At 40.6% G+C, this 23,130-nt stretch overlaps 1 protein-coding gene and 1 long non-coding RNA gene across 19 annotated transcripts in view; one reads left to right on the top strand and one right to left on the bottom strand.

The window, feature by feature from the left end:
- Nucleotides 1-2,087: 2,087 nt before the first annotated feature.
- Nucleotides 2,088-23,130, top strand: part of NFIA (nuclear factor I A) — a 367,960-nt gene continuing 346,917 nt past the window's right edge. For 3 of the 17 annotated variants that reach the window (XR_013448155.1, XR_013448156.1, XM_078073047.1), the window contains exons 1-2: nt 6,963-7,401; nt 12,785-13,316. Coding sequence is in view for 13 of the 17 variants with exons in the window: in XM_078073047.1 (XP_077929173.1) it covers nt 7,375-7,401; nt 12,785-13,316 (559 nt within the window). In the remaining 4 variants the exon portion in view is untranslated. Of the gene's footprint in view, nt 2,182-6,958; nt 7,402-12,784; nt 13,317-23,130 lie in introns of those variants that run through there. The other 14 variants (XM_078073045.1, XM_078073046.1, XM_078073049.1 and 11 more) reach the window with 9 other exon arrangements.
- On the bottom strand, nt 5,439-8,259 carry LOC118521482 (uncharacterized). Of its 2 annotated transcripts, none has more exons than XR_013448161.1 (2): nt 7,982-8,259; nt 5,439-5,849 (listed from the first exon to the last, which is right to left on the bottom strand). It is a non-coding gene; the product is annotated as an uncharacterized LOC118521482 (long non-coding RNA). The 2 variants fall into 2 exon arrangements; XR_004910160.2 differs by lacking the exon at nt 7,982-8,259 and adding an exon at nt 6,438-6,791.

The following is a 23,130-nucleotide window of genomic DNA, read 5'->3' as shown; positions in this document are numbered from 1 at the left end:
TAACAAGGCCTGACTTGCTTAGCATTGGAGATTATTCAGACCATGGCATCTACAAAGCAATGCAGTACAAGTTGATACCTCTTGCTCATTTGAAAGGCTCTTAGCTCTTGACAAGACAATCCTCCATTCTCACTATAGGTTGATGTCCTATTTTACAGGTGTTATGTAACCATCTCAAGGTCACACACACGGCCTAGCACCAGCTGAACAAGACCTAGAAGTTTTTTGGGTTAAAAAAAATTTTTTTTTCTTTTTACTTAAGCCACTACATCCCATTAAGTGTATTTCTAGAGTGAAAGTAGTATGCCAAGTTGAAATAGATGTTCAGTATAGGGGGCCAGGATTAAATGCCACAGACTTTCTAGAGCAAGACAATATCTGAATCTGTAAGAGGCAGACCAGAAGAGCAAAGCTTTTCTACCACCACTGGTGGCCACAGTACCATACCTTTCAGTAATGCTGCATCAGTTAGCTTGTTGTAAAGTGCAAGCCTAAAGCAAAAAGGTTGTTCAAAACAAAATAGGAGGTTTCTCTAACCTCTAATTTAACTGTGCGAGGTCCTGTTATTAATTAATAGATACCTTCACCAAGGACAGTTAAGAAAATCAGACAACTGCCAGCTTGCTTCCTATTCCTCTTGACTTCTTATTGGATAATTTTTATCAAGTGAGCTAAGCACACATTTTCCTGTAACTCAGTTATTCAGCAAAACGTCCAAAGCTACTTAACTGACGCAAAACAAACAAACGCAATAGCCCTGGTCGTGATGCTTTCCATTTAAAGGGACACTCCCTTCCTTTGGAGTCGTCTCCCCCCGCCCCCGCTCCCCGCCCCCCTCCCCCCCCCCCACTGCACCAAGGGCTAGTCTGTTGTTTAAAACAAACACATAAAAGGTCGACATTGAAATGGGTTAATGAAATAAGATGAATCAGTTAGATGAAGGACTTAATAATGTTCCAATAGCTACATTAACAGCCTCCCCCCCTCCCCATTTCAAGCTTCCAAACACAGCCCTTCTCTTGGGGCGATAGGAGGTGGAGGGGGGCGTCAAACTTGTGGAATCCCGGTTTTGTAAGGATATTGACATAGTGGATGCTTGGCAATTAAGCTAGAATTTCACTGCATCTCCTCCTTTAAAGGAACAACTTTATTCTTGAGGGAGCCCACCTAACAATTTTATGTTCAATCATCTGCAGAGAGCAGAACCAGTCTTTTCCTTTCAGAATCTAGAGTAGAAGCTTTATTTCACTGCAAGTTCTCTGTGACATTTTGCACTCTCGTGATTTAATGCACCACAGAGGATCTTTAACTCTTGGTCTACACCAGTGCAAATAAAGGTTAAATCTCTCACTAACCATCATGAACTAGCCTAATAACTCACGAGACTATGGAAAAAGAAACCGAGAAAGCAGGTGTGCAGACTTGATTAAAACGTGCAAAACCCGCACAACCGCAGGCAAATGTACTTTATCCTCACATATCCCTAGTACCGGCTGCGAGGACCGCAAGCAGGGGAACTTCTACCGCGCCAAATACACGATCCTGCGAGCAGGGCCTAGTAACACAGGGGCTTTTCTTCCGAACGGTGTCCCGACCGGAGCTTGCGCTGAATGCCGGGGCTCCTATTGGCCACGCACCGTGGGGGAGGAGGAGACTGGCGGGGAGAGAGACGGGAGGAGGGGAGAAGGGGGCAAGGCCTTTTCCTTGCCCCCTCCCGGCCCCCTCCGCAGGCAGCCGCCGGCGCCTCGTGCGTGGTTACTATGCAAATTGCAGCGATTGCGGAAATAAACAAGGGGGTAGGGAGAGGAGAGAGGGACTGCGAATCGATTGCAACTTCTGCAAAGTCTCGTACAATCCAAAGCACACAAGGCAAAACCAGAGAGAATCTGAGAACCAGCCAGCCCGGGTTGGATTGCTATCAAAAGAGGAGAGAGAGACAGTGAGAGAGGCAGAGAGCGCGCATTGCAATTGCAAAAGCCTTCTGATTTGGAGTTAAAAAAAAAAAAAAAAATCTCCAAGAAGCCTGCAATTGGCCAACAGCTTTAAAAAAAATCTCTTCCGGGTTTTCAACGGTTCCAAGTTTATTTAGATTTTTTTTAATGCCAAAAAAGGGGGACAACAAATGAAGCAATTCGTCTGAACATTTTAAAGTTTCTCACGTACTCTTTTTACATTGCAATGGTACGTGGTACATCTTAAACTTTCTATTTTGCGTTTATACGATGTGTGTTTTATAAACAACAATAATGGTAGAATGATTTTGTTTAAATGGCTAGGACTTTAAAATTTCTCTGGCTTGCATATGCATTTAAGTGATTGCTGGGTGAATGTCTATTGTGATGGTTTTGTTTTAAAGACGTAGCTTTGTGGATGGTTTTTTGTTTTTTGTGTTTTTTTTTTTTGCTATGTGCATCAGAGACCGGGTTTCCTTTTTTCTTTCCCCGAGATTTGAAAAAATTGCTGAGCTTGATAGATTTTTTTCCTCCTAGCGCTTGCTCGGTTCCAGAAAGGGGGAAAAAAATCCTGTACGTGCTCTGTTCTGTAAAAAGACGTCTGGCCTCAGCAGTCAACCTAACTCGAAAAGAAATGTCTGGACCCGGAGAATAATTGACGATTCGATCCTCTAATCAATGGGACAACATGGGAGATTGACAAAAGCTTTATCCAATCATGAGGAGGCTTGGGTGTACAGTGGTTCTCAGTAGCCAGAGGGGGCGGGGCAGAAAAGATCTGAAGTTCTCTGCGGCTCTGAAGGGGATGGTGTGGTTCAAGCTGTCAAAGCTACAAGCTCTTCCGGATTTAGCAAGCACAATAGGAAAGAGTTTTGAGTTTAAGAAAAAAAAAAAAAACCTGGGGAATTTTTGCATGAATTGTAATGCCTTCTTAATTGCCTTTCCAGAAAAAGTTAGAAAAATTCTTCTAGAGAAATATTAACTTTACATTAATTATTATATTTTAAATTCAGGGAAGCTGTTAACTGTTGTGGAATGGGAGGTTCAACTTTTAAAAATGCGTGGCTTAAAAACTTGCCTGAACTACAGGACGGTATTGAGCTTTGGGAAGTAACATATTGAATACGCAGCATTGCAGAACTTCCCTGGTTGTCTTAGAAGCTTTGACTTTTCAAGTACTTTGAAGGAATAGGCATGCCTCTCTTCTTGAACTCTAAACAACAGTTTTAAGGGAGAGAGAATGTTTCACAGGTGGACTGACAGCTATTTTATACATTTGAAAGGAAGAGGGGGAGAGAGTGTTTTGTGTCCACTTTTCTTGAATTCTGCTCTTTAAATATATGATCAGTAGCAAATAGGATATTAAGACTGGCCAAGTTCACATTTGTTCTTGTTACCACAACAACCCCTGTAGAGGGTGTGTGTGGAAGATTGCTGACTTGCTAACTCTTAGTTGGAGTCTGGCCTCTTGGACAAGTCTTTGATACCAGTCCAGTGGAAACCAACTGCAGTAGCTTGTCTTGGAGACAGTAACTGGCAGCCTCTGACTAAAGCATATCCATCTCTTCCTTCCCTCTGAGCACTGTAGACACCTAATTCTGTTGGGAAGTGAATGGAATATAGTATGGGCTCTTTCCCATCTTTGGATTAAATTCCCATCGAGCTATTTCCCAGGGCTTTAGGCCTTTTAATCAAATCTGGTTTGGAAATTTGACATTAAAATCCACTTGGATGCTCAGTTCAGTGACATTATTCAATTTAGTATTATATGCATCTAAGAAAAATCTGCACACAAGTGACCAGTAGGTCAAAAAACTAGAGAAAAAGATTGGAAAATGCTAGTGATAAAGTTAGGCTTGGTAAGAACTACAGAGTTAATGGCATTGTCACTTACGAACCCCAATTTTATCTTCACTGCTTTGGGCATTAAAATCTAAATCATATTAATAAGATCTTCCTATCAAGTAACCTCCAAAATGAGAGGTATTTGAGCTGTACATATAAGTGAAACCTTATTGACGTAATTTATATATCTAAGAGGATTTCACTAAAGCTGGCAAGGTAACATTTCTGCAAATAAAACACAGTAAATGCAAGGCTGGGCTCTGTGCCAGGAAGAATATGGATAGCAGAGAGCATGACAGGAGCCTCCTTTGCGCAAAGACAATCCCATTTCAAGGCAGCCTCCTAGCACTTGCAAAATAAATGATTGGAGCGGTTATTTCCAATAAGGGGTTTATTCTTCCTAACAATGGGTCATTTATATGATTGCAGTAAACTAGTTTTTGTACTTCACCTGTTTCCTACCACTTTTCTACTATCCTTTCTTCCTTCTCTCCTCCTTCCACCCCTGCTCTCTCTCAAGTGTCTTAGTGTCTTTGTGAACTCTGGACAAGGATTTACTTTTGCAACTTGGGAAGAGGGGAAAGAGTTGGAAATGTTTTTTACCCCCAGACTGCCCTTTGAGGAACATCTGTTTCTTTGTGTGTGTGTTTAAATTTATGCCTGTTGGAGAGAAAGTTACCAGAAGCCTTTCTGTAACTGTAACTCTTCTACTGTATTTTTCTCAGTCTTGTTTCCAAAGGCTGTAGTTGGAACTGTGCTTTGTGGTGTTTCCCCCGCCTCCCCCCCCCCCACCCCATCCCGCGGGGGAGGGAGCGGGAGCTGGCGGAGATAGGAGAGAAAGCAGGAGCGGATGTGAAGGGCTTTGGTGCTGAACTTGGATCCAGCCCTTGCCTAGAGGGCGCAAACAATCGTCCCATATCCAAAAGTCTTACGAAGGGCGCCAAAAGTTACTTAAGATAATATTGCTAACCGCAGAAAGCTGGAAATCGCGGGCACATTCACTGCTGCAACAAAAGAAGTTTTTAAACTAGAAATATCAGCATTAAATTACTTTTCCCTATTTTTAAAAACCAGGGCGATGTGCCAGTCCTTTTTTAAAAAAAAATCCTTTTCTTTTTCTTGAGATTCAGTTAAAAGTAAGAATCTTTCTTGTTTTGGAAAGAGGCAAATGTGAAGTCTATCTTTTAATACAGCAAAAGAAAGATTTTAATCTGCTCTGGAAGAGAGCTTCCCAAGAGTACACATGGAACAATAACTTCTCACTGTGCCTCAGTTACATGTTGGGACCGTCAGCCAGAAACTTCTATCGAGGAAACTTGGAGCGAGTTGAAGTTATAGATCCCAGCAAAGGTTTTCATGGCCAGGGAAGTTGTCTCAGTAACTCGGCTTAGCTTTTAGGACATTTCTCTTCTACTGAAATTGAAGAGGAACCAAGGAAGGGCAGTTGTTTAGCTGGGGAAAATGGGACTCTCTCATTAAAGATTTAAGTCATTATCTCCCCTTGCCCCTTAAAAAATAATTTGAGAGATTTCCAAGGATATTTAGGAGCAGGGTGTGTGAAGATGGTCTCAAGCATTCAGAAATGATTTTAGCCATAAGGTAACTGGAACAAGCATAAAATGATTTTAGACAGATGCAGAATATTTCAGAGGACTGTATTTTGCTTTCTCCAGTAACATTTTTCTTGCCCCTTACTTAAGAAGGGGGGGGGGTGCGGTGGAGGAGCGTAGTCTGAATGAGAGTGGCCTTAGCAGGTCACCTCACACTCACGTGCAGAGTGGGCATTCCTACAGGAGTTTCCTCTTTTCCGAGGCTCTCTGGCTATGTAACCTCTCCCAAGGTGCAGATTCCCCTGTCTGTGTGCCAGTGCCTTTCACCCTGATCTTTCCTTTTGGAATTTTGAGAAGGATTCGCAAGTGCGGCAGGCTGCAAACTAGAGTTAGGAAGAGGAGGAGGAAGAGATGGGCTGGGGGTCAGGAGGAAGAAGGGTTTTTTTTGTTTGTTTGGTTTCTTTTTCTTTTCTTTTTTTTTTTTTCCATCAGGGAGGAAAGCCTGGAGAAAAAAAAAATATGAGGTTAAAAAAACTGGAAAAGCAGGCTTATTGGCAACTTGCCAAACCCTAAAAACCACCCCCCTTTTCTGCCAAAACAATACTTTAGCAAACCTAAAATAATTGCAGGAAGCTCTTTTCCATTTTAAGAACGGTTACCTGGGGGAGGAAAAAAGAGGGGATTCTTAAAAGGCACCCTTCCAGAGGTGTCCCAGGAACAGGGACGGTAATGAGAGCCTGTGTCCAGTTTTGGGCACGCGTTTTGTGGACCAGAATATCTCTCTTCCCTTAGGGGACATCCCTTTCACATTTTTTTTTTTCCTCCTAAAAAGAAAAAGATGTCACAGCTAAACCACTGTTGTTTCTAAACGTGATAGAACTTTTTCTATGGCGTCTGTGTTCAGACCCACTAGTTTCACAGTCCTGGGAGGGAGAACGCTCATTAATCTCCGCCTCCTTTTCTCCAGACACCCCCCCTCACCCCTCAAATCCGGTGACTCTTCTGTGTGAAATTATTCCCCACCACCCCCGCTTCTGAATGCCATAGGACTGAAGCTGCACAAAGTTTGCAGGATTTTGTGCATAATTACCTCTACCGACGATCTATTCCCACAGAAAGCTCCGTTGGAGAGATTACAATGCTTTGAGCCGTACCGCATTTCAGAGGGGGAAAAAAAAAGTTACCTAGGAGGTCTGATTTTTTAAAAATTTGCATACATGCAAATTTGCCCCCCGGCCTTCTCCTCGGTTTTCTACGTGCCCACACAGTGAACTGGGAGCGCAGGGCAACCTGGCAAAGTTGCCCAAGTCCTCCACCGAGGTCCGCGAAGGTCTGCGGCGGGGCTTGGGGGATGGGGATGAGGAAAAGTAGTTTTGTTTGCTTAAGCACATCCTGTGGCAGCCTATAGCTGCCCGGGAGTACAGACTGTAACTGCTCCTCACTGCGTTACCCAGTAATGCGCTGAGCGGGGAAGCGGGGGCGGGGGGGGGCAGAGGGAGCGAGAGAGCCTGCGAGCGAGGGAGCGAGAGAGGGAGCGAGCGAGCGAGCGCGAGCGGCCGCGGAGGCTCGGGACCCGGCTGGCCGCGCGGCGCCGCAGCCGCCCCCTCCCCCACGCACCCCCCCGCCCCCAGCGGCGGCGCGAGCGGGCGGCGGCTGTGCGGTGCGGTGCAGAGCGGAGGCGGAGGCGGGCGCGCGGGCAGCTCGCGGGCACCCGGCCGGGCGGGCGCGGGAGCGGGAAAGGGTGCGCTATGCCTTTAACGCCCGCGTACAGTAGACATGTATAGTGGAGTGTAGGGAAACTCTAGGCGGGGTTAAAGTTCAGCTCATGGAGCGGCAATCGCGCTGGCTGGCTGGCTGCAGTTGAGCCGAGTTGGAAATGTGAACGCAAGAAGCAGGCTTGATTTTTTTTCTCCCCCCTTCTCTCTCTCTCTCTTCCTCTCTCCCTCTTTCTCCTTTCTCACCCGCACTCACGCACACCTCCAAACCGCACACCCAGACGCACACGCACACCCCACCGCCCGGCAGTTATGTATTCTCCGCTCTGTCTCACCCAGGTAAGCAGCTGTTTGGATGCGGCGGGGTTGGGGGGGGCGGGGTTGCGGGGGCAGACCTGGGGCTGGGCGCGGGGTACCGGGGACCGTCGCGCCGGCCGGGCCCGGGGCATGTGTCTTGGTGTGTGCCCGTGTCTGCGCGTGTTTCTGTGTGTGTGTGTGAGCGTGTGCTCGGGGGGGGGGGGAGAGAAATACAGCTTTAAGAAAGTAACTTTGTTTCCATGCGGGTGCATTCCTCTTGCACGGCCATTTGTGTGGGCACATGGCTAATGGCGCCCTCTTATTAATGCGTTAATTAATATCGGGGCGATTGACTGCGGAACGGCTGTGTTTTCGGACGCCCCGCACGTGTTTCGGCGGGGTTGCAGCCCATGACACGCTGAAATCTGGACTCAGCGTTTCTGCAGCCGGCAGGCCGGTTTCTGTAGTTCCGCGGCTCCCGGGGAGGGGGCCGCCGACGGAGCCCACCGCACACCCCGCACGCCCGGGGCAACTGAAACCCCCGGGTGCGGGAGAACTCGCGACCCTGCTCCCACGGCCCGCGCTAGGAGCCCGCGCCGAGGCAGCCTCCCCAAACTCTTACTTTTGTTTATTGTTTGTCAGCCTTTGGGGTCCGGCCGCGGGAAGGACGCGGGCCGGCGTCCGGGGCCGGGCCGGGACAGCGCCCCTCGGACGCGGGCGGGCGGCTGCGAGCCGGCCCCCGGGCTCGGCGGAGCGGGGCTGCGTGGACGCGCGTCCCCCAGCGCCGGCCGGGTGGAGCCTGCGTCCTCGCCGCTCGTCGCCCGCTCGCTTTCCCGAGTGAAAGTTTCGCTGTCGGGACGAGCCCACGCTGCGCAGGGCGGCGAGCGGTGGAGGCCGCGGGCCGCGGGCCGGGGAGCTCCGGACGGAGTTGGGCTCCGGGCCGCGAGCCCGAGCAGCAACCCGGGCCGGACGCGGCTCCCCCCGCCGCCTCCCGCCGCCGCCGCCGCCGCCGCCGCCGCCGCGCGAATCGGGCAGCTCCGCGCGCAGGACGGGGGCAACTTTTCCCCTCCGACTCTACTCGGAGCGTGGGTCTCTCTTGCCCTCCGCCCCTCCTTCCCGTGCCCTCCCTTTCCATCCCTCTCTTGTCTGCACCACCCCTAGGCAAAATATTGCTACTTCACGGCTCCAAATCTGGTCCCTTTTGAATATATTATTTATTTTCTTTGACTAAAAGGCATGAAGTCAAAGTGATTTTGCGCTAAAAAAATTTTTGAAAAAAAGTGTAAGCTTTCATACTGTTTTGGTACATTGCAATCTGACCATTAATCACCTACGTGAAGTTGTATGCTTCATATAAAATGTTTATTTACCACTCCCTTAAAAAAACCTGCCACCACTTACTGCTTTCATTTAGCAGGAGGTAACGGTTTAGCCGGAATATTTTATGGATGGTTAAAAAGTATCAATAATTTTTTTTCTTTCCTCTCTAGATTCTGGTTTTATTTCTCACATGACATCCTTTCTTATTGCAATATCTAACAGGAATAATACTGGCTATTTGATCTCAGAAGACTCTTAAATGCATCTTTTATGTTGAAATGGTCTGTTTGGGATTTAGGCCTAGCATTAGTAATGGATAGCAGTTGCTTTTAGTTATTGTAAAAGTTTTTTATTTTTCCCTAACAAACTTCCAAAGTTCCTATTTTAGTAACTTGTGGAAGTATGGAATGAAACTTTTCCAACCACTTCTGGCAAGGTTCACAATTGCATATGGATAAGATGCAAAGTGTAAGAGAATTTGAATGAGTTATGACTACAGTGGAAATGCTGAGATTCAAAGGCTGAAGTTCTTTCTGGCAAAAGTTTGCAGCACAGAGAACTTGTAGACAATACCAGGGTGCTGCAATAGTGGGGCATGACCTTAGCAGACACATGAGTGTCTTCAAGTGAGCTCTCGAAAGATAAATTTATATTTTGGGTTGGTGCATGTATGAGGATACCTGTGTATCCATGCAGGCCCAGGGCATAGTCAGGTACTTGACAAAGCTGGATTCTCTTGGCTCAGGAGCTATTATCACATTAAGAAAGTTTTGTTTTTTTTTTTTAAACATATTTGGCAGTGTGATTGATACACGCGCACTAGGCCTTCTTCTGGAAACACCAGTAAAAAGAAACAGTGTAACAGTTTGTGAAGAAATTGCACACTAAATAGTGAGTGAGAGCCATATATTTTGAGTTCTTCCTTTAAAAATTGATTTACAATTTTATTTAACTTGCTGGAATACTTATAAAGCTTTAGAGCTAGTTTTAGAAAGAAAAACTTAGGTAGCTTATTGGTCATTAAAGAAAGTCCAGTAAGCACAGTAATAGAAATACTCTAAATGAAAGAATAAACTCCATCTACATGTGTGCAATTTTTAAAACTTTATCAAGAAAATGCCAGACGTCTTCTTTTCGTCCATACAAGCGTATCATAACCAAATCATTTACCTGGCCATAGAATGATAACCCAGTAGAAATTTATAGGTGAACCTTTGAAAGTAGTTCCAGCAATATCAGCGTTCAGTGGTTCTTAAACTTGGCTTACTTACAAACAGATCAACATTTAAGAAGCTGATTCAAAGTCATACCGCTTTTGAAACAGGTTTTCAGGTTTGTTTTCATTGGTGGCCTATAACTTTCACACTGAGTACACATGTAAAATATTCTTTATTATCTCCTGAATATTTTGAAATATTACATAGCTTATGGCAGTATGTGCAGCAACATGATTTATAGAGGCTTACTATTTTTTTAGAATTAATTTATGCTGGGCCTTGACATTTCCTACAAGTTAATGATATTCTTTACTTTTGATGATCTGGAGTATTTCTAATTGTGAGTTGAGAAAGATGACTAGCTCTTTAATAGTACATGTGAGTAAAGTTATACAAAATATTGTGCACTTTTATTGGCACATTCTTGAAACCTTTGGGGAGTAATAAGTTGTAAATACTTTTGATGCAAAATTGGGGACTTATATTATTCTTAATGATTAGTTGACATAGTTGGCCTCATTTGAGGGTTTTTATGATGAGATATATAGGCATTTGGTTGGCAGGTAAACAAAATCCTCTTGAACACGAATGAACGCAGTTCGCAGTTCTGTGAGAAGCATACTAGGAGTCTCTTCAAACACTTAAATGCCCTGTTAGAATGTTTTTTAAAAAATGTTTATTCATATCAATGAAGCTTTTGAATAAGATAACATTTTAACATAAATGTGAATTGTTTAGAACTTAGTTCTTCGCTTTATAAAATGGGCCTGAGATTTTAAAATGAAATCTTCCTTTTGGTGAAAACTCACTTTGTAGTTAAGGTAGACTCCAGGAGTTCTTAACATAATACTACAGAGCCTTGGTCCCTAGCATGTCCTGTGTATATAAGAAAATCAGTCAATGTGAAGGACTGTTTCAAACCCCAATTTTATGTATTTTAGAGCATTTGAAGGATGAGCTCAGAATTTAGTAACGTTTAAATGCTTTGCGGTTTGGCGTATACCTTATTAGATAAACTGTGACTTGAAAAAGCCCCCCCTCCCACCACCACCATTTCTCTCTTTTAAAGTATGGCAATAAGAAAGATTCTTAAACATCAGAAATTTAAAATGTTTATGGTAAAGAATAATATAATTCTAGTATTTTTTTCTGTTCTCTCTCCACTTGAAGAATGCACACATGTTATAAAAACTGACTTCTCTTTTGGATTTTTATTGAAAAAGAGCAGTTTTCAAAGCTAAATTTGAAATGCAGAGCCTAAAATTTGTTCAGAGAGGAAAAAGATAAATGTCAATTGTTGAAGTGATTTATTATATATTACATTAATATGTACTTTAAAAAATAGTCATATGTAGTGTTTAGATGATTGATTATAATTTATAATATTTTAACAGACTTGATAAAATATTTTTCCAATTTTAACCACTCAGTTAACATTTGAACATTTGAAAATTTAATAATTTCTTTATAGTAATAATATTTTGGACATTGCAGTTACTTGTGCCTCCAAAGTGTATATTTAGGTGGATATTACAAACCGAAAAAGAATGCATTTTATAATATTTGTCTGTCCTACACCCTTTTTTAAAAAAAAAGTCATCAAGCATCTTTTTGGTTTTCTTATCCTCATTTATTTGAAAGTAAATAATTTATCTTTTGGGGTTTTGTGCGGCAGAGAGAAGTTATGTAAGATTAGTGTGGGTTGGTTAATCAAAAGTTAGATGTACTCAGAAAGCTTTGTGGAGGTTACTGTTTAATTTTTCTTTGATTTTATATTTATATTTCCTAAGAAAGTATCAAGTAAAAGAATCAAACATTTTCATAAGACACTAAGAAAAATTTAAATGCTTTAAATTGAATTTTATTTTCAAATTACTTGAATCTTAAGAGGTAACCGTGAGGGTTTTCCTGGAGTCTCGTAAACATTAAATGTACCAGGTTCTCTATTTGCTTGTGAGAAAAAGCCTGAAATATTAATTTCAAAAATTAAATAAAGATTCTCTTTTTTAAGGATGATTATTACCGAAGGCATTTCACAAAATTAACTGTATTTAGTTGCAACCCTCTTGTCACAATGACGCATTCTATTTACTATCTGGCATGTATGCTTTTCTTTGTTTTTTTTCCCCCTTTTTTTCTTTTTGTTTCATTCCCATAGTATCAGCAAGTATGTCTTGGAAGTAGGTCTTTTATTTCAGCCTGAAGAATATCAAATTCATCTTTTGCATATGCCAGATTTTTCTAAGTTTTTGACTAAAAAAAATTATATGCAACTGTAATCCTGAAGAAGGAATTAAGATGTTACCAAAATGCCTAAGACACAGATTAGCGTCTCCATGCAGTATTTTTAGAGGGAAAGTCTTTGTTTTCATTGATCGTGGAGATGATTTTTTTGCTCCTAGACTTCCATAAACATTGACTGGCATCTAGATGTTTAGGATTTGCCAATCTGGCGGCCGAGCCCTGGGTGTACTACAAGTAGTGAGGTCAAGGCTGCAGCAGAATTAGATGTGCCTTTCTTGAAGTAGGGTTAAGATTATATATTGTTGTAAGCATTTCAATACATTTCACTTACTGTCTAAAGGACTTGGGACCTAAGCTCGACAGTAGATCCTGGTGCACTTTGGTGAACATACCAACACATTTTAAAATTTTTAGCCATTTTCTTCTTTGAGATTGTGAGACATGATACTGACAGTTTTCTCCCCCCCCCCCCCCCCAGACTTCCCATAGGCATCCTCTGTGTAATTTGGGTACTGTAATGCTCGAGTCAACTTGCAAGGGAAATAAGCATTGTTTTTTTGTTTTTTTTTTTAAGTGACCATCTGAAGAAAAGTTGTTTCCTTTTGTTTTCTTGATAGTTATAGTTTTGTTGTTCATTTCTCCAGGATGAATTTCATCCTTTCATTGAAGCACTTCTGCCCCACGTCCGAGCCTTCGCCTACACATGGTTCAACCTGCAGGCCCGAAAACGAAAATACTTCAAAAAACACGAAAAGCGTATGTCAAAAGAAGAAGAGAGAGCCGTGAAGGATGAGTTGCTAAGCGAAAAACCAGAGGTCAAGCAGAAGTGGGCATCTCGACTTCTGGCCAAGTTAAGGAAAGATATCCGACCTGAGTACCGAGAGGATTTTGTTCTTACAGTTACGGGGAAAAAGCCTCCATGTTGTGTTCTTTCCAACCCAGACCAGAAAGGCAAGATGCGAAGAATTGACTGCCTTCGCCAGGCAGATAAAGTCTGGAGGTTGGACCTTGTTATGGTGATTTTATTTAAAGGTATTCCGCTCGAAAGTACTGATGGCGAGCGCCTTGTAAAGTCCCCACAGTGCTCGAATCCAGGGCTCTGTGTGCAGCCCCATCACATAGGGGTTTCTGTTAAGGAACTCGATTTATATTTGGCATACTTTGTGCATGCAGCAGGTAAGTGCGATGGTGAGAAGTGGTTCCACTTCCTCGTGTGTTTCTTTTCTGATGACCTCTGTATGTGCGGGGCCATACCCGAATCCTCTTAAGTTGCAGGCCACAGTGCAGAGAGACAGTGTGCTTTCAAAGGTAAACCCGAGTCAGAATAGCCAGAAGGTGCCCGTGTCCGAGGGCACACCTTTATTCGGGTGGAAAAGCGTAGCTTTGAGAGGACTCTCACCAAGTTCAGTTCTTTTGGCAAGTAGTGTTATCAGAGGTGTTGGTAGTTCTGTGATATGTTTAGATCACAGTTTTTGATGATGGGTGAGAGCTGGAATAAAGGGGATATTGTAAATGGCAAGTGATCTCGTTTAAAAAGCATGGAGTTTGGTGAGGCAGTATTTTTAGTTGCTTATCTTCTGGGTGTGTTTTTAACCTACTGGGGCCTCTCGAACCCCCTGCTAATTAAGAAGAGGTGATAAGAGTACTACCAAATTGCTGATCATTTATGAAGGAAAAAGAATCACATGAATACACAAACTTAGTAGCTTTGTATTTAGGAATTTGTCGTGTTGTCTAGGATAGCTGAGCGAGAAGCAAACCAACTCTTTAAGTAATTGATGGTAAGGTTAATCTTAAAAGTAACCAACCTGTGTGGTGCATGAATGCACCGAGAAATCGGTATCGATCATTGATTTAGTGAGTTGCTTTGATTGGTGATAAGATTCATTATTGTTTCAAGGCTGTTTTCGAGGCATGTTTTACCTGTGTATATTATAGCATTCAGAGTTAGCATTCAGGCTAAAACTATTGAGCACTGACTAAAAGAATGCATTTTTACTTTGTTTCTTTTGCCTTGTTTTAGACAAAAGGTTCATTGTGTTATGGGAAAGCTCAGGTCTTGTGTAACTTGTTGACTTTTTATATGTACATATGGGCCTTGCTAGATTTTACCTTCATGGCAGTTACTTGAGCCAGATGGAAGAAAGAAGGTTGTGGAATCCTACCAGTAGGCTGCTTTGGGGTTCATATATTTATGTATTTTTTTCACAAAGGAGAAAGGTGTTACCTGTAAAATCAACACTGTACTGTTTTGCAAAATGTTTTTAATTCTAAGAATGTGAGCTTTTTAAAAAAAGAAGTCAGCTGATAGCCTGTTCTCTATTATTTTTCTCAATATATGTTTTAGAAAGAGAACTTTTGTTATCCATCTGTCCTTACATAAGAAACTGGAGAAATTAACTTTGCAAGCATGTCACATTATCATTTGCATTCTGTTGGCAGGGGATAGATGAGTATTTTAGAGGATGTGATCTGTAAGTGTTTCAAATATTTGGGTTTTGGAGAATGTATACTTAATTGTAAGGAGTTCCTGTTGCTTTAGCCTGTTCTGCATAGTGAAATGAAAAGGCAACACCTCTCAAATGACCTCTAGACAGGAACAAGTATCCCTTTCTTAATCCCCTTTTCACCCTATTGTTACTTTGTTTTCTCTATTGAAAAAGCAGAGTTAAATTTTTGAAAAATTTATTTGCGTATGTAAGTGGAGGTTCTGATTGGGAAAGGCAAGGTGCAAAAAAAAAAAAAATAAAAAGGATGGGTGTTATCAGTGCTTTCAGGGAGGACGCTTTAGGATCTTGGTTTAATCTTCTCAGTATTTCGAAAAGTAAATCATTTATCAGTTCTAACAAATGCTCTAATTGGACCAAGAGAGAAAAATGTGGGTGCCAACAGGTGGTACATATCCTGGTATGTGCTTCCTTACAAGGTACCTCGATGGGGAATACTGGTTCCGCTTTTGTCGGTTGTGAGCAGCACCCGTTCTGAGTTTTTGGTGAAAATATTTCCCTTCGAGTTAAAGAGCTGCAGCCTTCCGAGCTAAGGCCATCACGTGTCTTCTCTTCCGTCGCTGACCGTCTGTCCCGTGGTGTTGCTTCAGATCGTGGAGCTAACACGGGGTTGCTGGTGGTTTCAGTACCCGCAGGACTGTGTCGGTAGAACGACAGGTAGAGGTTGCTTCGGAGAGCTGGCATCCTTACTGCGTGTGAAAGTTACTGCCGGCGGCACGGCTCAGCCGCCTTCCGGTTGGCTTTCCCTGACGTATCCCAGAATGCCCCGCAAGGCCGCCGGCTGCAGGCTGCCGCCATGGCCGCGCCGTGCTGTGCCCGCCACGGACGGTTGCGAAAGCAAATAGTAAGGGCCTTTTGTCCGAGAATACTTCAAATTTGATTTCAGAGATCTAGAGACCTGTTATTTGTGGAAGGGAAGCTAGTTGCCAATACAAATATGAGGTAGATTGGTCAACTTAAATACAACTGATTTGACAAGCATCTGTTATAATACTGAAGATTTGTAAACACTAAACAATGTTTTTACCTCCTTAAAAGTTTTGAGAACTTGCCAGTATTGGCAGGAGGCAGAGACTCTGAAACGTGCTTCAAGAAACATGCCAAAACCATTGTAGCCTTTTCACCTATCGTGGATTCCTCCCCCCGCCGCTTTTGCAGTGTTGTATTTTTTTTTTCCCTCCAAAATGCCGTTTTCCCTTCTAGATAGCCCCCCAAATGAGATTTTTTTTTTTCCCCTTCTAAAAATGTGTACAATAATTACTGCTTCATGCCTCGGCCTTTTCTTTGCTAGGAGGTTGAAATCTTGGGACACACATGTAAATACTGGAGGCTAGTGCAGAATCAATCATTTTTTAAAAGTGCAGGTGATTTATTCAAAGACTTATTGAGATGCTAAAATACAATACCTAAACTACATTCCAGTTTGTTTTTTTTTCCCCTCTAAATCCAGTGGCGTTAGAACGGTGTGTATTTTGTGGCTGATAAACAGTAACAAGTGTAATGAAATTGGAGTGATTCCATAAGCCTGAGAATTTTGTCTCGTTAAAAATATAAAAGAGTAAAACCATTTTATGCCCTTAATTTGGTCTTTATTTGAGTCGTCCTTCCATAGGTATCGTATGACAACTTGAAGATATTATGGAATTGTGGCAAATGGTTTTCTTTGTGGGCGTGTAACAGTAAAGCTAATTTATGACCAGTCTTTACCAGATGATCTGTATCAGAATCTACAATATACCCGGCACGTGGCAAGGTCACAATTTAAGTTGTTAAGGTCATAACCTTAGCCACCAGGCATTTGACCTTTTAGATAAAGTTAACCTTTGTTCATTAGTAGGCACTCAACCGAGAACTTTCTGGAGAGTTTTTTTTTTTTTTTTTTAAACTGCGTCTGTATAACTTCTGGTAATGTAATCAGATTCTAGAAAGATTCTCAGTTTAGTTAAATTTTGTAAGAGGTTAGACTTAAAAAGAGGTTAGACTTTTTAAGGACTCATCTCTTGGATAGAGGTAAGTTGCTGTATCTACACCACAGAATGACAGTCACAATTTATTTTTGATAGTTATTACCTGCTGTGAGGTGGAATGAAACTCTGAGGCAGCTGTGTGGAGACATTGAGAAAGTAAAATTAAATAAATAGAATTAAATTTAAACCAACTAAGTAAAGCCTTTGTTAATTTTCCAGCGGTGTCAGGCCCAAAAGTTAAATTGCCATGAGCATCTTCACTTTTTGCAGATGAGGAATTTTCTAAGATTGGAAGTTTTTTTAGTGGCCTTAAAATTTGCTTTGAAAGACTAATAAATGACCAAAATTTGTCAGGTAATGACTGTCATTGTTAATTAGCCTAGTGGCAGAGTGAATTGAATTTGTCCTAATGGTAGCATGAGGAGTGTTAGTTGTAAGGTAGAGAGGGATCATTTTTGCAAAGTAATGTTTTAGTACCGTAGCTACTGGTTGCTTCCACGCTACCCCTGTTACCACCTTTCCTTAGTTTTGCTTGGACCAGGAATAGTAACGGTCCTGCCGCTCACCGGAGGAACTGTTTGCGGTGCTTTGGAAGTCTCGTACCTGTTCTGGAAACCTGTACAGCCAGTCTTACTGATGACCCCATTACTTGAACCATATTGTTCATTTAATTATGCTGTTCTGAATGCTCATTTTCAATTATTTACATCCTGCTAGTTTTGCTCTGATATGCCACGTACTATTCCATTTCAACAAAGAGAGAGATACTCCCATTCAGGTGAATTTTAGTTTTATTTTGGCTTCGTAATTGCCATTCCTTCATATAGTAATAGAGAAAGCCGTGATATGCAGATAGACCAGATGGTCATGTTGACAGATTGAGAATTCACTTCCTACTGCTTCAGAGCAGGTGTAAGATTAGGAGTGTCTGTGTATGAGCGCGTGTGTGCTTCGTGTGCATGTGTGTGCACATTCAGGCTGCACACAGAGGGCTGTTGAGAGCAGTGCAAATGATTTGTTTTTTAAAAAAGCTGGTGCTTTAAATACAGTATAACTATATGCATGAGGTTATCAGTGCATACAGGATAGTTATTGTAAAAAATACTAATGAAAATGTTAAATTGTGATAGTTTATAATTCTATGCTGAATGAGTTATGGTAATTTCTTAATTTGGGGGTAACTTACCATGTTAGTTTACGGCAGTATTGCATATCTAAAATATGTTCAAGATATTTTGTTAGCAGGCGTACATGTGTATGTGTATTTATGCTCAAGTTTAAGGCTATACATTATGTAGTTAAACTTTTTCAGTACCTTAATAAACTGTTTAATAGAAAGTTATGCAGTTAGTTCCTGTGATTTATAATAATAAGCCGTATTTAGAAAAAGAAGGTGTAAGACTAACGTACAGTGATGTTTAAAATTAAAAGAGTAAGTGCCACCCTATCTCAAATTCTTACTCTAACCTTAAACTGAACTCAGGGTGGATTTTGTGGCTGACTAATCCATTCTAAATCATTGGTGTATGCACAGTTCTAAAAAATTTCATTTATCTTTTTATTTATCTTTTAATTCTTCAAAGGAAATAGCATTAACAGTCAACAAACTTGAGATAAATATGGCTTTTGTATCCTTGACGGTTTTTGGCTAACTTGAGGGTAGTAACAATATCCTTTATCTAGAATGTAGTAACAGTATCCTTTATCTAGAGTGTAGTGAAAAAGATGGAAATTCAAAGGCAGAGAGGGTATTGGAATAGGGAGGAAGGGTTGTTCTGGAGTAAACTCATGAACGGAGGTCAGCTCATTTATGGCTAAGAGGTTTGAGTGTTGGTAAGAAATTTCTCAATGCTGCTGGCTTAGATTTGCCTTGTCTTCTTTTCCACCCAGTGATGAATAGCATTAATTTAAACCTATTTAGGGCTAGTGTGGGAGAAACCACAGCCTTTGTTGTGGTCACTGCTGTACACAGTAGGACTGGGTGTTTCACTTGGTTAAGGCCTCAAGCTGCTTCCAGAGGATGCAGAATGGCCTGTCAGTTTTTTAAAACTTGCACAGAAGCAGCAACAATTCTAATTGCTCGCAAATGTTAGTATAGATTATTGAAAGCAATTTTGAGGTTAGAATAGAAGAAAAAACATGAAATACAGATTGAATTCACTGAATGTGCAAAACTCCAGTTTATTACCATTTCAGCAATCATTTCCCTGTTGTTATTTAGAGGTTAGGTCTTGTTTTTAAATACGTTATAAACTGTAAATCCTTGGGAGGTGGGGTAAGGGGAAGGAAGAAGTCAGGTGGAGGAGGAAGAGAATGAATGAACTGGCATTCTTTGTTAAGAGAAACATAAAACCGTGAATTTAATCGCAAATGGAGATGCTCTCAAAAGTGTTTTGGTTTAAGTAATGACTGTAAAAGGATCCTGAGCAGCAAGATATCAAGTGGAGAATTTTATAATCCATCTCCCCACATTTTTTTGCATAGTTTGTTTCAGACTAAGAGACTATTTGGGGCTTTTGGAGTTTCTATTAAAATTTTTAGAAAGGAAAAGTTTTGCAAAAATTCTTTCTGATCATTTAAGGGTCCAGCCAGTAAGGGATACTGTGGCATACATAAACTTGGAAAAGGAGTTATTGAGATGTTTGCTATTATTACCATTTTGCTTTTTAAGGTGATAACTTATGGTATCATCAAAATTTTGACTGTTGCTTAGGCAACTGTAAGATACAAATTATTGATCCAAACTTTAGCGTCCCTGTGAACTTGCCAGGATTCTCCAGTTGCTGCTAAGACAGAGATGACTTTTACCTTCGGTTTTTCCCAAAATATTAGAGAACAGTGCTTTCATGTTTTGTTATGATCATTTCACAGTGTAAAAGTATATTTTCTCTAACGGAATTAGCCCTCCTGTTGATGTTCTAGTTAAATAAACATGGCTTATGAGGCAAAGAAATAAGTCCACAAATGACAAATTGCAGCAACTCTGTAGAGAGGATGCTTTTGCTGTTCTGTTTGTCAAAGAAACCAAATAAGATAAAATTGAGAGAAAGAAGTTCTTTTTATTTTGTTATGTATTTTGGCGAGCGTTGGTCTTCTTTCGATATTGCTAATCCCAAATGCAGACATGATCAGGATGATCATAATAGCTAGAGATTGAAGTGGAATAATTTTAGTGTTCTTTGAGACCTTTAGACTTATTTCTCTTCATGGCTTTCGCATGCTTTCCTAGTGGTAAATATTTTGGACCTCGATCAATTGAAAGTAGAGAAAGGGAGACAGAAGACAGGAAGGCAGGAAGGCAGATAACTTTTATTGAGTTGTCTATTTTGCGGCAAGCCTTATACTAAGTTTTGTCATACGTTGTAGCTTTCTCTCTCTCTCTCTTTTTTTCTTTCTTTCTTTCTTTCTTTTTTTTTAAATTCACAGTAATATTGCAAATAAGTAATGCACTCTCCATTTGTACAGGTGAAAATAAAGTCTCAGAGGGTCCAAGTGACTGGTGCACAGTAAGATTAAAGCCAGGCCTTCTGATTCCATACCCAGTGCTCTTCACCATATGGTTTAGATCCATTCTGTATCCCTCTTTATGTCCTGTTGTCTGGGGGTTGGATGTCATTTAAATGGTATCACACACCTACCTTGAATCAGAGGGAAAGAAAAAAAGTCAAAATCCTGACCCTTCCCATGGAGATATTTTACTGTGGAGTCCAGTAAAATAGGCACAGGATGAAGCCATACTTGGTTAGGGGAGGGAGAAAAGGTTCTTATGCTTTTGTCAGGATTGGGGTCAAAAATCTGGAGTGACTTGTTCTTTCTTGTTCTTAGAATGTTGAAGTTTGGTGAATAGAAGCATTATTACACAGGTTTAAGAAATGTTTTTTCCTGTTTGTAAGATAGATGAATCGGTTCTAGATGCTTTGGGAAGCCATTGAGAATTAAAGCAAGCATTAGTTTAAAAATCAGAATTGCATGTAATATTTTACTAGATAAATTCTGTCCATATTTTCTTATGTGCACAAGAGGTATATTTCTAACTTCCCTTAATGATTAGATTGAAAAATTTAAAATTTGCTTTACTCCAAAAAGATCCTTTGATTATGGCCTTGTGTATAATTATTTAAAAGAAAGCAAAAATTGAGTCTTATTAGTTTAAAATTGTTTTTTAATTTAAAAGAGAAAGGAGAAAAATTGAAAATAAGAATAAGGTTTGTCTTAATCTCCTTAAATGTACTGATTTATTGATGGATTTATTTAATGCCCTTATTTTCATCTCTTTACGTTTAGGCAAGATTAGTTCTTAATGACTTCAGTGCAAAAATTCAAAGCCTCATTCAACGTGAATTTTATAACTGTAAATAGAAAAAAAAAAGGACCAGTAATTATAATTTGTACTATATTCATTTATGTATATTAAGTCTTCTAGGGTTTATTTAAAAAATAAGCTGCTGAACTGAACTTATATTGAATAAAATAGAACTGTAGCTTTCTTTTTAAGTTTCTTTTTTAGAAATGCTCATAAATCTAAAAGTTGTGGAGTATCAGTTATGCCAGCAAGGGAAAACTGAAGTATGTAAATAAAAGTGTAAACTGGAAATAAGAGGATTGGAATAAAAAAATAAGACTCACACCCATTGTTCCACACTGCCTACCTTTTGAGGTCTCTGATGAGTTATTTATGGTGGTCCCAATAACCTATGAGTTTCCAAACGGAAGTAATTTCCAGAGCATATATATTCATAAACATACTTTAATGGATATTTTTGAAATGCTCTATAGGTTAAAAACGTGACATGAAAGAAAAGTAACAATAAAATATATTTTAAAAAATGAATACTATTTAAAAATTTCTATGTATGCCTGTTTAGCATCTGCCATTATCAGGCTGTTGTCTTTGTTGCTATGGTTTGGGTGATTTTATTTCCTTTTGTAATTTTGCCAGCCCATGATTGGGAAGCGCAACATGTTCATGCTGTTGGGGAAGATGTATCTGTAGTGAGTTATATAGCTTGCTCTGAGTGGTAATTTTTTGGTATGGAAAGATATTTGTCAGTGGATAATAGGAACTCTGTTGTTACAACATCAATTATCATTTAATTTTTAAAATTAGGGACATATTACTTACTATGGGAAACTCAGAACTACCTCTTCTGTTATGTGTCTGCCTCTTCCCCTATTGAAAGCATTTAGAACTCTGCGTATTTTAATCTTAAAGGGATTATTTAATTTTAAACTCCTACATAAAGTGAATATTCTACATGCAGGATCCCATCATTGTCACTTTCAAATACTCCATTGCCTTTCAAAGGAGCTGACATTACAAGTCCTTAGGTTGACAAATTCTCATCAACTTTTGTGAAAAATTTGGCTGCAGAAGGAGTAAAGTCAAAAGAGGGCCATAGACAGATGGATTTCAGTGTTAAGATGACATCAAGCCCTTCTTCGTGGCATTTTTAAACATTCCAAATGAGTGAGGAATGGAGATGCTTAAAGAGCTCACTATAGAATGAGTAATTAAGATACTATGTATCTGCATGTAAACCTTCGTGGCATACTATTAAATAGAGCTGTATGGGCTCAGACATAATGGCAGATCAGCAGTGAAAATCATAAACATCTTTTATGCCAAATACAATTCATAAATAATATTAGACACTAAAAATGTTGTTGATAGAAGACAGTGTATACCTGAGAGAATATTTTTAGCATTAAGTAATTGGAAGTTAAAGAGTGGGTTACAGACGTTTAAGATCAAGCAAAGATTCTGGGTAAGAATTTGGCAAAAACTGGTTAGTATCTTTGTATGACCATAGCAAGATTTTTGCATGGATGCATATTATAGAAAAAATTACTAGGTTACTAAAGTCTCTGATTGATTCATTTAGTCGGCTTTTCCTCCCCTTCTTATAAATAGTAGAGGTTTTCGTTTGGAGAGTAGTTTCAAGTAACTTCTGAGAATGAAGTCTTTGTAACTTGATGCTGCTCAACAGCATAACTATTGTATGTTCCTGTCAGGGAAAGATAGTCATTGCAATACTTTTATTGTATGGCCTCTTAATATGTGACAAGGACTTTTATTAAGAACTCTTTTTTCTGGGGCGCCTGGGTGGCTCAGTCGTTGAGCGTCTGCCTTCGGCTCAGGTCATGATCCCAGGGTCCTGGGATCGAGCCCCGCATCGGGCTCCCTGCTCCGCGGGAAGCCTGCTTCTCCCTCTCCCACTCCCCCTGCTTGTGTTCCCTCTCTCGCTGTGTCTCTCTCTGTCAAATAAAAAAAAAAAAAAAAGAAAGAAAAAAGAATTCTTTTTTCTTTTAAATGTACTTTTGAAAGTCTCTCCTCCTCCCCACCCAATCAAGAATTACAGTGGTTTTTAATAAGATTCAAATAAGTTTTTATTATTTTCTTGGTTAATCACTGTATGGACAAAAGTCTTATTTTTAAAAAAAGGTTCTGGAATTCATGTACTTTAGATTTTCTGTAAAGTAAAGTGGGAGTAGTAATTAACAGAAAAGTGCCATCTC

Source organism: Halichoerus grypus, chromosome 5 (assembly GCF_964656455.1).
Source record: "Halichoerus grypus chromosome 5, mHalGry1.hap1.1, whole genome shotgun sequence".
Lineage (NCBI taxonomy): Eukaryota > Metazoa > Chordata > Mammalia > Carnivora > Phocidae > Halichoerus > Halichoerus grypus.
This window is presented reverse-complemented; position numbering and strand designations above follow the sequence as displayed.